The 16,482-nt window shown below is 36.0% G+C and overlaps 1 protein-coding gene across 4 annotated transcripts in view; it reads left to right on the top strand.

Annotated features, from left to right (window-relative positions):
* Window positions 1-9,266, top strand: part of FAM185A (family with sequence similarity 185 member A) — a 97,890-nt gene extending 88,624 nt beyond the window's left edge. For all 4 annotated transcript variants that reach the window (XM_072653169.1, XM_072653167.1, XM_072653166.1 and 1 more), the window contains one exon: window positions 8,654-9,266. In XM_072653169.1, coding sequence (XP_072509270.1) covers window positions 8,654-8,769 — 116 coding nt within the window. In that variant the 3' untranslated portion in view covers window positions 8,770-9,266. The remainder of the gene's footprint in view (window positions 1-8,653) is intronic.
* Window positions 9,267-16,482: the final 7,216 nt, after the last annotated feature.

Genomic DNA, 16,482 nt, shown 5'->3' with positions numbered 1-16,482 from the left:
AAGACAGTATGTTAGTTATTCCTTAGTGTCATCTGAAAATTTGATGCTCCTGCTATCCATATCTTTATCCAGCTCACAGACAGAAACGTTAAGTAGCATAGGGCCAAGCACTCCATTGATGATGTCGTGTACCACAGTGTCTGTGTGAGAGTCACAAGAAAAGTCCCTGGGCAGTAATGCAATTTGAAGTTGGATCCTGGCTCTACTTCCTGTGGTTAAAGCTCCCATTCTTCAGGTGTTTTTAAGAGCACTGATTGGTCATGGTGTATGTACTTGAGCTCAAGGGCAATCTTCTCTGTTCTCATTATTGGTCTTTGTGGAAACTTGGGTTGGGCACACATTCAAGACCTTAGGTAGGTAGTATCATCTTTAGGTTCTACTTGTCTTGGGGTAGAGGAGGCCTGGTACTGAGTCAGTGATACTGAGATGTCAGTTATCTCACTATGAGCAGTCTCAGGATGGGTATTAATTATTCTGAGAAGACCAAGGCAGAAGATACTGTGATCTTGAGAAGGAAGCACAGTAATGTATAGCGTCATGAGTTTCTCTATAAAAGGTGTAATGCTTTTCCTCCTTTACTTTTCTGAATTAGTAAAAAAAAAAAAAAATGAGAACAAGATGATGATGGTAGTGGCCTGGTTGTAATTTAGCTTCCCTATACTGATATGTCGGTACACTTGCACCTGTGAGATGAGTATTAGTAGTCAGAAGAGAACTTGTTCATGAATAAAGGAACCATCCAAGACCCTAATAACCCATCTTGTACTTGAGTGACTCACTTATCGAATTTAAAGTTAAGACTTTGCATTTATCCCATTCGATTTTCATTTTACTGTTTTAGTCCTATTTTCCAGCCTTTTAAAGTATTTTTTTTATTTTTTATTATTCTCAGTTCTTTACTCTTCCCAGCTTTGTGTCACCTGAAAATATAATTATGTTATGTATATTTTTATCCCAGTGATTGATAAAAATTTTAAACAGCATAGGATCAGGCCCAAGTTGTTTAGGCATTGTCACAGGAGACATTGTACCATGTGTCACTGAATCATTAATGATTACCTAGAGAGATAGTAGTGTATTGAGTGAAGGACTTGAAGACAGGAAGTCCTGAGTTCAAATGCTGGTTTAGTCCTTGCTAGCTTGTAAACTTGGTCAAGTCACTTAACCTCTCTCATCCTCAGTACTCTTGTCTGTAAGAGAATAGTAACAAAAGCACCTGCCTCACTGGGCTGTTGTGAGAGTCAAATGCTGTACTATATATAAAGCATTTGCAAGCCTTGAAGTGCTATATAAACATTTATTATCATTACTATTATTAGTCAAGCCCTTCAACCAGATATAAATCCATCTGTTTACATACAGTCTCTCTCTGTCTCCATCTTCTCCACAAGAATAATAGTATGTGATATGTTGTCAACTATTGTTTACTTGCTGAAGTCGAAGTAAACTGTATCTTCAGCATTCCCCTGATCTACTATTTAGGAGCTGTCACGAAAGCAAATGAGAAAGTATGACATGACCTGTATTTGATGAGGTCCTGCTGGCTCTTTGTACCCTTTCATGTTCTCTAACCGTCTTTCCGGTGCTTTACTGTAGAATTTTTCCTGAAATCAAAGTCAAGCTCACAAACTTGTAGTTTGTAGACCCTACCCTCTTTCCATTGGGCATATTTGCCCTTCCCAATTTTACTAACTCTGCCTTTTTCTATAGTCTACCAAGAGTGATTTGACATCTTAATTAAATTCTTTCAGTTACCAAGAAGGTAGTTCATCTAAGCCAGTTGCTTTCATTTTCTGCTTTAATTTTGTAGTCTGTGACCCTTAACTACATTTTTCCTTCCCTACCCTATGATATCGAGGTGGATAGGTGGTTTTCTCCTTTCCCCTATCAATTTTGGGTTAGAGACTGTTTGAATAAAGTTGCAAAACACTAGACAAATGCAATTTTCCCAGCCTTTGTTAGGTGTGCTTCTTTCCTGACCAGGAGTCTGTTGTTACTTTATTTTCATCTAAATCCCATTTTCAGACACAATGCATCAATATTACTCATTGGAACCCATTGGAGGGAATCAGTAAATAGGGCTGAGGGATGAGGAAGAAAAGGAGAGATGTTAGCCATAAAAGCACTTTATTCAGTCCTTTCAGGGGGAAAAATACAAACTAGTATCCTGAATTGATCTTTGAGAAACATAATACTTTCATACTAGGTTCTGATTACACCAGAAACATAGAGGGGAGACCCTTTGAGGAAAAACTACTTTTGCTCTTAAATATGATGTGAAAAAAAATGACATTCCCTGTTTAATGAGTCACATCAGGGCTCGAATAATTTTTTTCCCCATTTCTTTGTCATGAAGGCACATTTTCTAGTAATAATAAAATGTTATTCTTATAGGCAAGAATTGATAAATTAGCCCAATTATGATACAGGCTTTCTTTTTTTTTTTTTTTTTTTTTTAGATCCAGGCCATGTGAGAACCTTTGAGCAGAGTGCTTATTGTTAGCATAGAGTGGGACAGGCAGGGAAGGCTATTTCCAAACAAGTTAGATGGAATTTTATAAACTATCCTTTCATTATTATTTCCAAGGCATAAAATATGATGTGTGTTATTTCACTAAAAGCAGTAAGTAATTCCTTTTGTGTAGTCTGAATAGATCAGGTAGAAGGTTCTTTTCATCTTGGAAGGAGAAAAAAAGTATTTGTCATCTAGGATAGGGTTTGTTGGATTACTAGTACTCCCATTCCCCCCCTCTTACCCCCTGATATTTTTATAGCACTTTACAGTTTGCGAAGCCCTTTATGCATTTGATCTCATTCACCTCTCAACAACTCATATTATGGATGTTATCCCCATTTTACAAACAGAGAAACTGAGGCTCAGACAGGTTGCATATCTTATCCATGGCCTCACAGTCAGTTGTTCTTTGGAGGTCAGGTTTGAATCTAGGGAGTCACACTTTATGACCAGTGCTTTCTCCCTGGCACCACACTGCCACAGTAGGTGGCAGGTCCTTAGTGCTACAACTCCACACGAGTGAGGCAGCCTGAAATAGCTGTTAAGACATTGGAACTTTGAGGCAGAAGAAGTTCAAATCCTTCATCAGATTTCTAGCTTTGTGAACTAAGGGAAATCACTGAGCCTCTTTATGCTTTAGTCACTTCATCTATAAAAATGAATGAGTTGGATCAGTGGACTGTTAAGTTTCCATTCTGTCGTCTCCGATCCAGTGATTTAGAAATCTTACTGATTTTTTGATGGATGCCCATGGTTTTCAAGTTTATAAAACAAGGGTTTTGACCTCTAGATGAACAGCCTAAATTAGGCAAGAAAGAAACAAAACAGAGCAAGGAGCATGTAGGATAGACCCTCTAGCAAAGGGCAAGATCCTATATCCCCTAACCACAGGTATTTCCTGTATGTCCTAACAGAGTCAGGGTCAGAGATCTCATCCGCTGCCATGGCTTCAACTGTGTCTATGAAGATAACTCAAAGATCTATGCATTCAGCCCTGATCTTTCTCCTGAGTGTAGTCTTCTATCACCAACTGTCTTTTGGACATTTCCAATCCCAAACAAAAACTCAACATGTCCAAAACACAAGTCTTCTTTCCCGTCACACACTCCTTCCTAACTTCCCTGCTCCTGTTGAGGGGAATAACCATTCTCCCAAGCAGCGAGGTCCATAATCTTTACTTTCCCTTACACCCTACATACATATAATCATTTACTAAGCCTTGTGAAACCTACCTTTACAAAATCTTTGTCCACCTGGTAGAAAAGCATGGTGTGCCTAAAATACTAGCTTTTAACCTAGCTCTGCGGAGGGGTAGGAAGAGAAAAATTGACTAATTTTTTACATTCTTCCCATCCTGCCTCTTCCAACACTACCACCCAAATACAATGGCAATAAAATAGATGATAAAGAAAAATTTTTTCAAGTCATCAGGGAAAAGTTGTGATTTTTCCTTGAAGACATTTGCCATAAATTTATTAGGTGTGTTGGATAACTGTCTGCTACGTACATAAAACATGAGCTGTATGCTTTGGCTGAATAATTACCCTCTGGTTCTTGCCTTCTCTTTTATTCAATAAATATGGAAGTCATTCTTTGTGCTATGCAAATACAATCAGTTTTCTTACAATGCAATGTACATTCCTAAAAATCACTGAGGTATACAAAACTGTATAATAAAAACCACTTGGCTAGAAGAAGATGGAACATATTACCTATAGACTTATGGATAAGAGAATTTATGTATAAACAGAGAGAATGTTATGAGATGTAAAATGAATAATTTTGATTATTTTAAATTTAAAAAAGGTTTTGTACAAATAAAACCAGTGTAGCCAAGATCAGAAGGAAAATAGAACATTGGGAAAGAATTTTTATATTGCTGTTTCTCATGGATGAAATCACAAACATGCAAAACCAAAATTCACATTATGCTCAAAATGTTCCTTAATAGATCAATCGTGTTGACACAAATTTGAGTTTTCAAGGGAACTGGGTGGGTGACTGACTTGTCCATGGCCATACTACCAGCATGTGTCTGACTTGGACTTAGGAATTCCTGACTTTGGCCAGCTTATGCCTCCATGGTACTGTGCCATCTTTCTAGATTTATCTTGCTAGCTAAATGTAGTAATCATATTTGAGTAAACAGGAAATACATTTCCAAATTGCATAGTCTGCTTAACCAAGATATGAGTGACTCTATGAAGCAAATTAGGAAGTTACTCCTGGCTTATTCCCCTTTTGTTAATAACTGAACAGTGTATATGTGGCAGGCTGTAAGAGCGATAACAGGACTGTTGTTCTGTAGTAGTGGATGTGGTGCAGGAAGTATTTGTGACCACCCACATAGTCTTTTTTACTGTTAATGGAAGAAACATTTTCCTTGTGGAATGCAACATCAACTAGATCAGATGTGTTTTGTTTTTTTTTTTAAGATCTACACAGTTTCCTTTGCCCAGTGTGATGGGATAACTATAGGACCAAATTTATTTACAATTTCCACTGATTCTGAACACTCATTATTGTGAACCTGAGAAATGCTAGCTAGTGTATTGTGTCAACTCCTACCTCAGCTTCCCCAGCTCTTGACAATTGGGAGTTGAGGTCTAAATCTACTCAGGACCTTCCAAGGCAGGTCAATAAAATGAATTTAGGATTCCTGTATCCAAAGCTAGTTCTATAAAGTCACATCTGTCCATGAGAATCTTAAGTCAAATTATTAGATTTACTGCTGGCTAATCCAGGATTATGTTACAAAATTAGAAGCTAACGTATACCTCCAAACATTTGTTTTCAAACTTTGTCATCTCTTCCCTTGACTGTAACATATGCAAACTCCCTGGAGGACCTCAGGGTTTCACATCATCTTTCTAGGAAAGATATAGGTTAAAAATGAAATAAACCAAAATAGCAGCTGATACTCTTAAGAACTGTGGTGTTTCCATTAGTTTTTGAATAGTGTTAGAAATGCCCCCGTTAGCAATAAGGCAATATAAAACGTGGGGAATAAGCATAGATAAGGAGAAATTAAAATTAGTTATATTTGTAGATGATAGGATCATTTATAATAATGAGAACCCAAGAAAATTAATGAAAATGTTAGCTGAGACAATGAATCTATATAAATGCAATCAATAATACAGAATCCACAAAACTACCACCTTTTCTGTATTTTACTAACAAAACCCAGGAAAGAAATATAAGAAAAATAGATGCAGTGGAAGCAGCACTATGGTTTGAACCCTGCACTTCCCCTCACTACCTGTATAACCATTGTTGATAACAACAACACTACTGGTAATAAAAGCTAGTATGTAGAGTGCTTTACAGTTGGCAAAGTGTTTGGCAAATATCTCATTTTATACTACAAGCACCCTAGGAAGTGGTTTTTCCAAATTGGAAGGGGGGGAAGAATGATAATAGCATAAGGAAACTGAGGCAAGACAGTAATTAAATGATTTGCCCAGAGTCACACAGCTAGTAAGTGTCTGAGGCAAGATGTGAGCTTGGATCTTCCTGATTCTGGGCAGTTAGGTGGTGCAGTTGATAGAGAGCTGGGCCTCGAGGAAAGCCTGAGTTCAGATCCAGCCTCGGACAGACAGTGTGATCCTCGGCAAGTCACTTAACCTGCTTGCCTCAGCTTTCTCATCTGTAAAAATGAACTGGAAAAGGAAATGGCAAGCCATTCCAGTATTTTTACCAAGAAAACCCTAAATGGGACCATAAAGAGTCAGGCATGATTGAAATGACTCAACAACAACTTTCTGATTCCAGGTCCAACGCTATCCCCTGTACCACCTCATTGCTTATATTTTTTACATTTCTTAATCTGTAAAATAAATCTGTTTAATTAAATGGTCTCTCAGGACTTTTCCATGTCCAAATCTTTAAAAAAGTAACAAAACTATTTTTATAAAACCAAAACAAGGCCTGAATAATTGGAGAAAGATGTTATATTTATGATTGATTAGTACCAAAATGGTAAAAACATTCCTGCCTAAATTACAGACATTTACTACCATATCAAATTAAAACAAGAATATTTTATAAAATTATTCAAAATAAAATTTAGGAATAAAATGTCAGTAATACCAGAAAAATATAATAAAAAACAGAATAGAAAAAGTAGGCTTGATGCTGCCAGATTTCAATCTGTACTTCAGAAAAGTAATTATTTAAACTGTCTGCCATGGGAAGACAGAAGAGTAGATTAGATGAAAAGAATCAGATAAACACAAGCTAGAAACAAATGCTGATCGCATTTACTGCCTAGTAAACCCAAGAGCACAAATAGTTACTGGTAAAGGGGCGTCTTGAACAATTGCTGGGAAAACTGGAAATCAGTTTAAAGACAGCATCTTATACCACCATTAAATTTCAAATGGGTAAATCATCTAAATATAAAAAAAAAAATCAAACCATGGAAAAGGAAGAAATAGAGAATAGAAAGTTATTCTTTCCAATTTCAATTAGCAGAAAAATGAATTATCACACAAGGAGGAGATAATAAAAAAGATAAAATAGAAGCATTTATATGCTTGTCACATAGTAGATACCTAATAAATGCTTGAGTGATAGAATTATATACAATTGAAAAATTTTACACAAATGAAATCAATGCAGCTCAAATTAGATTATAGCTCATAAAACTTCATTAAATATTTCCGAGAAAAAACCTGACATCCAGAATCTAGAGCAAAGTTGACACAAATATGTAACAGAAAAGAACTATCTTCTGATTGGTAAGTGTTCAAAGGACATGTTCAGTTTAAAAAAATAAACTATAACTATAGGAAATAATGTTCAGAATCATGAATAATCAGATAAATCATATGTCCATAAAACTAACATAAATGCTAAATTTATAGATGGGATAACTAGCTTATTGAAGGGCCTGTGTGTAAAGACAGAAATGGCAGATTCATTACTAGTGAAACTGTAAGTTGTTGCAGTATTTCTGGAAAACAATTTTGAACGATGCAACTAGTTAACTAAATTATTCATATCCTTTGACCCCAAGATCCCATTACTGTAACTAGGGATTCAAAAGGTTATTGAAAAGGGACAAAAATCTTCATATGAACAAAAAAATTATTATGGATTATAACAAAAAGCTATAAACAAAATGCCCCCAAAGATTGAATCATAGGTCCTAGGGTTTTTTAAGAACCAGAAAGATCATCTTGTTAAACCTTCACATTCAACAGATACAAAAACTAAGATTAAATTACTAACAAAAAGATTATAGAGCTCTCCAGTGAACCCAGCTTTTCTAACTCTAAATGACTGAACCAGATTGAAGTATAGGAATGTCAAGTAAACAGGGCAGCAGTGGATAGAGTGCCGGGCCTAGCATCAGGAAGACTCATCTTCCCAAGTTCAAATCTGACCTCAAACACTACTTAGCTGTGTGACCCTGTGCAAATCACTTATTCTGTTTGCCTCAGTTTCCTCATCTGTAAAATGAGCTGAAGAAGGAAATGGCAAACCACTCCAGGAACTTTGCCAAGAAAACCCATGAAGAGTCAGACACAACTGAAATGACTGAATATCATATAATGCTACTCTGCTATCAGGAATGACAACTATGAAGAGTTCAAATTTAAAAAAAAAAAAAACAACCCACAGATATATAAAGAATGATGCAGAGTGAAGAAAGCTAAAAGAATGGTACATACTTAGTGACCACAACAGTGTACTTAGAGTCAACATGGAGAGGCACCTAAATTCTGGTCAAATACAGTGGTCAATCTCAGTAGTATACTGCCATTTAAAGGATACTTATCCCTCTTTTCTATTAATAATAATCTTGGGTGAGAGAGTTGTATTCTTTAAGAGGGTTTGTTTAGATATTTCTTGGAAGTATCTGTTGGATAAAAAACAAAATGAAGGAACAGAGGGAGGAAAGGAAAGGAGCCTGATTGGGTTAAAAAGGGTAAATTAAATTAAAAGCTGATCTAACGAAGTAGAGGGAGTGGGCAGTGGGACAAGTTCCACCATTCTTTTGCAGTTCTCCTCAGCTGAAGCTGTTTATAACGTGTTAGTTATTCCATACTTTCTAGAATGTGTTAAGATTGTGATATTTAACTGTTAGTATTGGTCATCTTGTTGACAACATTCTGCCATTTTGCTTTTTAGGTCACATGAACCAAACAAGTGAATGTGAAAAATGGATCAAGGCCAACGCACCCAGTGGCACTGTGTTTCTTAAAAGCCAAAGCTGGTTTCAGTCCCTCAGACTGAAGGATTTCTGATTGTTTGATCTCCATTATAAATAACAATCACTGAACATCAGATCAGTGAGAAAGTACTGATGCCCCTTGTCATAGAAACATTAGAAATGAATGCTGATTGGTGAGTGATGTTCTGTGGTCTCACATCTGTGTTTGGCTGCTGTGTAATGTTTCCAGATACATACACCTCAGCATTAATTCAAGCTGTGAATAATGATCTATGTGACAATGGCAAAATGGAAGACAAACCACAAGCAACATTCAGCTATTTTACTGCCTGGTATTTCAGTTTAGGAGATAATCACTGCAACTGGATAATGGGGGATAAAGTTGTTTTATGAACTCCTTCCTTTCAAACCACAATTCTCCTCTCTTGGAACACTCATTTTATACATAAAACCAGGCAGACCTGTCCACTAGATTACATTTTTCACAATTAAGAAAAATCCATCCTTTATGAAGAATCATAAGAGGAACATTTTGATTTTTAATAAAGTTTTCAAAATACTGTGACTTAATTTCCTTTTTCCTTGTTAAATTTTTTACATACATTTATGATTCTATATATTTTAGCTTCCAGTTTTGTAAAATAAAAAGATGGCTTAGCATATGATTTCTCAACTATATTTATTTTACTCAAACAATGAACACACTGTGTTCACAGTCACAGAGTGTGCTCCAGTTTAGAAGACGCTTAACATTTTTTGAAAACCATTAAGTTGGAGGAAACAGTGAGACAGTTTTCCTTAACTGTACTCATTCTCTTCTAGGCACGCGCACATTCTGCCTCCCAAAGCTAAAAATAAAATTTATAGTTAGCCAACAAAAGCCAGAAGGATCACAGACACAACAGTAATTTGTATTCTCTACACTTAGTAAGATATCAAAAGAAAATATTAGCTTATTATTATGCTCTCCCAAGTCCATTTTTACCCAGGCTATGGTTACTAAATGTTTTTTTTATTGATGACATCAGTAAGCCCTAAGTTATCTTTTAGTAGTCTCACTGAAAACTTTTAGAATTAACCTATTCTCTCTAATGAAAGTGGGGTTTTTCTTTCTAGAAGGTAAATATATTGTTGAGTCATTTTTCAGTCATGTCCAACTCTTTGGGACCCCATTTGGGGTTTTCTTGGCAAAGATACTGGAGTGGTTGGCCATTTTTGCCCTCCAGCTTTAGCCTATGTACTGAGCAAAGAGCAAGTTCAGAAACAAACAGCGACTGTGTATCTCTGATCAGAAAAGGATCTCAGTGGCAGGCTATAGCTCCATCTAAATGCAGAATAACCATAGCAGGAAGCTCAAACCAATGGGAGCTTCCAGTTCTGTCACTCTAAACCAGCAGAGCTTTCCAAAGGGCTGATAACAGAGGAGTCTCACCACAGTTTTCCAGAAGTGTCACCAGGTCCAAGCCCACATCTTAAAATCAGTTGTTCATACCTTAGCCCATGTCAGGAAGTAGTCAGACAACAAGCATTTATGAAGCCCTTCCTGTGTGCCAAGCACTGTGCTGGGGGCTGGGAATACAAATGCAAACAAAAACAAAGACAGTCCCTGACCTCCTTCGGTAAGATGACAACATGGAAGAGGAAGCAGAAAGGAGAAGCCCTGCACACAGACATAAAGGAGAAGACTGGAGAGCAGCCTGGTGAGAAATTAAAACTGCTGACATGTGACCTCCTTAAACAGAGGTTCTGGTAACTATCCTATCCTATCACAAAGGGTCAGAAAGTATTTCTAAGACTTGATTTTAAGAATCAAGAGCAAGATAAAAAAAAAATGGAGAGAGATGAAAGAATTGAAGAACAAAACCATACCCAAGAAACAAGCTCCCTGAAAATTAGAGTGGATCAAATAGAAGCTAATGATTGCATGAGACAACAAAAAGTATTAAAGTCAAAAGAATGGGGGAAAAAATACCCAGAAGAAAATTAGTCTTTCACAGCAAAAATGCCTGACCTGGAAAACAGATCATGAAGAAATAATTTAAGAATCACTGAACAGACATTACACTTCAAGAAATTATTGAAAAAGAATTAAAAGAGAATTGCTCTAATCTTAAAAAGAACCAGAGGTCAAACTGAAAATAGAAAGAATATGCCAGTCACCTCCTAAAAGAAACCTCAAAATGAAAACTCCAGGAACATTTTAGCCAAAATCAGAGCTTCTAGATCAAAGAAAACATACTGCAGACAGAAAAAAAAATTAAAAGAGCAAGGAGTCACAGTTTAAATCACACAAGATTTAGCGGCCATCACTATACAGAAGCAAAGAGCTTATAATGCAATATTCTAGAAGACAAAGAATATAGGCTTAAGGTCAGGAATAACTTGCCCAACAAAACTAAGTATAATCCTACAAGGGAAAATGTAGTGTTAATTAAATAGAGGAATTCTAAGGATTCCTTATGAAAAGACCAGAGCTGCAGGGAAACTGAATTGCAAACATAGGAGTCTTGAGAAACAGGAAAATGTAAATAAGAAATGAGCAACCATAAGGGACTAAACAGAGATAAAGTGTTTACCTTATAGTACAGGGAGATACTATATGCATCTCCTCAGAACTTTATCACTAGTGAGGGTCTAATTAAGATAGAGGGCCTGAGAGTAGTTCTCTTATGACAATCTTACAAGAAAAAAGTAAGGGCAGAGGAAGAGGTCTATACTGTGGGGATCAAAGGAAGAGGAAGGATGGCATTGATCTCACATATTTGAGGGGCATGGGTAGAAGTTTATACAAAGAGAAGGGGTAGTGCTTGAAACTTGAACCTTACTCTCATTTGAATTGTCAAAGAATACACACATACACACACACAACTGATTACAGAAACACACTCATTTAGTAAGAAAATGGGAGAAAGTTGGGGAAATAGGGAGAGTAGATTAAAGGATTGATTAGTCCTAAGAAGAATAAAATATAACTAAGGAGGGTAGATTTTGAAGAGGGGCTTAAAAGAAAAGAAAGGATAAAAACCTATTATTGTGCTCTGGGTGAGAGGAAAAAGCGACACGACAAAAGAAGCAGATTATACCAAATCTAGAGTTCTGGTTCCAGACTGTTACAGTTTCACTGGAGATTAAAGAACTTCATCCAAGAGAATAGATTGTTGAAAAACAAATCACAGAAATAATAATTTCATTAGAGATAGTAAGAGCAGTGAGAAAATATATCAAAAATGTTTAGGATAACCTGAAAGCCATGATCAAAAAAAGAGCCTAGACACCATCTTTCATGAAATTATCAAGGAAAACTGCCCTGAGATTCTAGAACCAGAGGGCAAAATAAGTATTCAAGGAATCCACAGATCACCACCTGAAAGAGATCCAAAAAGAGAAACTCCTAGGAACATTGTGGTTAAATTCCAGAGTTCCCAGGTCAAGGAGAAAATATTACAAGCAGCTAGAAAGAAACAATTCAAGTATTGTGGAAATACAATCAGGATAACACAAGATCTAGCAGCTTCTACATTAAGGGATCGAAGGGCATGGAATAGGATGTTCCAGAAGTCAAAGGAACTAGGACTAAAACCAAGAATCACCTACCCAGCAAAACTGACTATAATACTTCAGGGGAAAAATTGGTCTTTCAATGAAATAGAGGACTTTCAAGCATTCTTGATGAAAAGACCAGAGCTGAAAAGAAAATTTGACTTTCAAACTCAATAATGAAGAGAAGCATGAAAAGGTAAACAGCAAAGAGAAGTCATAAGGGACTTTACTAAAGTTGAACTGTTTACATTCCTACATGGAAAGACAATATTTGTAACTCTTGAAATTATTCAGTATCTGGGTACTGGGTGGGATTACACAGACACACATGCACATGCACGCACACATAGAGACAGAGTGCACAGAGTGAATTGAAGAGGATGGGCTCATATCTTAAAAAAATGAAATCAAGCAGTGAGAGAGAAATATATTGGGAGGAGAAAGGGAGAAATGGAATGGGGCAAATTATCTCTCATAAAAGAGGCAAGCAAAAGACATTAGTGGAGGAATAAAGAGGGGAGGTGAGAGAAAAACATGAAGTTTACTCTCATCACATTCCACTAAAGGAAGGAATAAAATGCACACTCATTTTGGTATGAAAACCTATCTTACAATACAGGAAAGTGGGGGATAAGGGGTTAAGCAGGGTGGGGGGGATGATGGAAGGGAGGGCATGGGAAGGAGGGAGCAATTTGAAGTTGACACTCATGGGGAGGGACAGGATCAAAAGAGAGAATAGAAGTAATGGGGGGCAGGATAGGATGGAGGGAAATATAGTTAGTCTTATACAACACGACTATTATGGAAGTCATTTGCAAAACTACACAGATTTGGCCTATATTTAATTGCTTGCCTTCCAAAGGGAAGGGGTAGGGAGGGAGGGAGGAAAAGAAGTTGGAACTCAAAGTTTTAGGAACAACTGTCAAGTACTGTTCTTGCCACTAGGAAATAAGAAATACAGGTAAAGGGGTATAGAAAGTTATCTGGCCCTACAGGACAAAAGAGAAGATGGAGACAAGGGCAGAGAGGGATGATAGAAGAGAGAGCAGGTTGGTGATAGGGGCAATTAGAATGCTCGGTGTTTTGGAGTGGGGGAGGGGACAAAAGGGGAGAAAATTTGGAACCCAAAATTTTGTGAAAATGAATGTTAAAAGTTAAATAAATAAATAATTTTTAAAAAAAAATTGTTTAGGATACATCCAAAGCAGCCCTTAGGGATAATGTGTGTGTGTATGTATGCGTATATAAACACTTTCATCAATTAAAAGGAGAGAGCATATCAATGAATTGTGCGTGCAACTAAAAACAATCCAGAAAAACCACAAATTAAAAACCCTAAAACATCAAAGTGTTTTCAGTCCTGAAAAATCAAAGAGATATACTATTAGAAATGGGAAAAAAAATCCCAGAGATCGTAAGAAGGGAAAAGGACCTACATGTACAAAAATGTTTATATCGGCTCTTTTCGACGTGGCAAAAAATGGAAATTGAGGGGGTGTCCATCACTTGGGGAATGACTGAACAAGCTGTAGTATATGCATGTAAGGGAATATTATTATGCAATAAAAAAGGATGAGCAGGTGGAATTCAGAAAAACTTGGAAAGACTTGAACTGATGCAAAGTGAAATGAGCAGAACCAGGAAAACATTGTGTAATAATCCAGTGAATGACTTAGGTCTTCCCAGCAATGCAATAATCCAAGACAATTACAAAGGACTCATGATAGAAGATGCTAACCACATCCAAAGAAAGAACTGAGAGAGTCTGAATGCAGATCATACTATTCTTCACATTTTTTTCATGGTTTTTACTTCTGGTAAGCTTCTTCATTTACAATTATGACTAATATGGAAATATGCTTTATGTGACTGCACATATATAACCTGTATCAAATTATTTACCATTTTAGGAAGATGAGAGGAGGAGGAGGAAGGAGAAAAATTAGGAAATCAAAATTTTTTTTAAATGAATGTAAAAATATCTTTACATATAATTGGAAAAAATAAAGTACTATTAAAAATGGGGGAGTTAAATTAATACACAAAGCTAGAAGCTTTAAAAAAAAACCAATAAAATAGACAAACCATTAGCTAACTGGATCTTTTTTAAAAAGAAAACCAAATTACCAGTATGAAAAATAAAAAAGGTATATTCACAACCAATGAAAAAAATTAAATTAGGAGGAATCATTTTGCCAATTATATATGAGAAAAACTAATAATCTAAATGAAATGAACATTTACAAAAAACATAAAATGGCCAAATTAGCAGAAAAAGAAATGGAAGACTTATCCCACTCTCAGAAAATGAAACTGAACAAGTCATAAATAAACTCCCAAGGGCAGGAAAAAACAACCAAATGGATTTACAAATTAATTCTCTCAAATAATCAAAGAACAATTAATTTTATTATTAAATAAACTTTGAAAAAAGGGAGAAAGTGGTTCTCTAATTCCTTTTATATGCAAATATGACTTTGATACCTAAAAAAGTCAAAACAGAAAGATATTATGGACTAATATCCCTAATGAATATCAATTCAAAAATTTTAAAGAAACATTAGCAACAGATTACAAAGATTATACAATGTGATCAAGCTGGATTTATACCTGGAATGCAGGACTGTTCAATATTAGAAAACTATAAATATAATTAACCATATTAATAACAAGAATGATGAATTATATGATTATATCACTAGATTCAGAAAAGGCTTTTTGATAATATACAAAGTCTATTTCTATTTTTTTTAAAAATAGGCAGCAAAGCAATAAATGAATCTTGCTTTAACATAAAAACAAGTAACCTACATTTTCCACAATAGGAATAAATTAGAGGCCTTTTTAATAAGATCAGATGTAAAAAAAAAATAAAAGATTTCCATTGTCTCCACTACTATTCAATGGTATTAGAAATACTAACTATAGCAATAAGACAAGAAAAAGAAATTGAGGGAATAAGGAAAAAGAGAAAACAATTATTGCTTTTTGCAGATGCTTCAGAGACTTGTATAGATCAACTAAAAATTAATTGAAAGAATGAACTTCAACAAAGTTGTATGAACTAATATAAACCCACCTACATCATCAGCAAGTAAGTATATTACTATAAAAAAATTTAGCAGAAAGATAAAAAATTTCATTTAAAATAGCTACACAAAGTACAAAATGCTTGGGAATCCCACTGCCTTGTGTGTTCGTCCTTCGTTGCTGAAGAAGACCATGCCATCAATTATGACATGACTTGCACTTGACTTTGTTTTGAGTGAGGGAGGGCTGTGCAGGTCACCAGCCTCACTTCTCCTCCAGAGCCATCTGAATCCAGTGACCAGATATTCATCAGGATGACTGGAGATGACCCAGGATGAGGCAGTTGGGGTTAAGTGACTTGGTCAAGGTCACACAGCTAGTGAGTGTCAAGTGTCTGAGGTGAGATTTGAACTCAGGTCCTCCTGACTCCTGCACTGGTGCTCTATCCACTGCACCACCTAGCTGCCCCAAATCCCTCTGCCAAGATACATACAGGAACTACATGAACACAAGTGCTAAACACCTTTTTACAGATAAACATAGATTGAAGAAAAATTAATTTCTCATGGGTAAGTCAAGCCAATCTAATTAAAATGTCAGTATTACCTAAATGAATTTGCTTGTTCAATGTCATGTTAACCAAACTACTTTACTGAGGCAGGAAAAACATAACCAAATTCATTCAGAAGAACAGAAAGTCAAGAATATCAAGAGAATTAATGGGGAAAAAGTGGGACAGAGAGGGGCCTTGAAGAAATACATCTCACACTACACCACAAAGCATCATCATCAAGACAGTTTAGGAAGAGTCAAGAAACAGAAAGGTTGATCAGTGGAACAGATCAGGGGGAACCAATGAGGACAGTAACTGAAAAATACCAGCTATTGAGACAAGAGCTCAGTATCTGACAAAAAGCATTAAGAAAACTGGAAAGTTTGTCAGTCAGAAATTAGGCCTAGACCAACATCTCACAGAGTATACCAAGATAAGCCGCCAAAAGATACATGACTGAGACATAAAGGGAGACAGCATAAAGAATTTAGAGAAGCAAGGTAGAAATTGTCTTTCAGTTTATGAATGAGGAATAGTTCCTGACCAAACAAGAGATAAAGAGGTTCACAGAAGATAATTTTGATTACATAAAATTTAAAAGCTTTTACACAAACTAAACCAATGCAGCTAAAATTAAGAGGAAAGCAGAAAACTGAGGGTTTG

Source organism: Notamacropus eugenii, chromosome 3, assembly GCF_028372415.1.
Source record: "Notamacropus eugenii isolate mMacEug1 chromosome 3, mMacEug1.pri_v2, whole genome shotgun sequence".
Classification (NCBI taxonomy): Eukaryota; Metazoa; Chordata; class Mammalia; order Diprotodontia; family Macropodidae; genus Notamacropus; species Notamacropus eugenii.
Note: the sequence above shows the minus strand (reverse complement) of the source record. Positions and strands in the feature narration are given on the sequence as shown.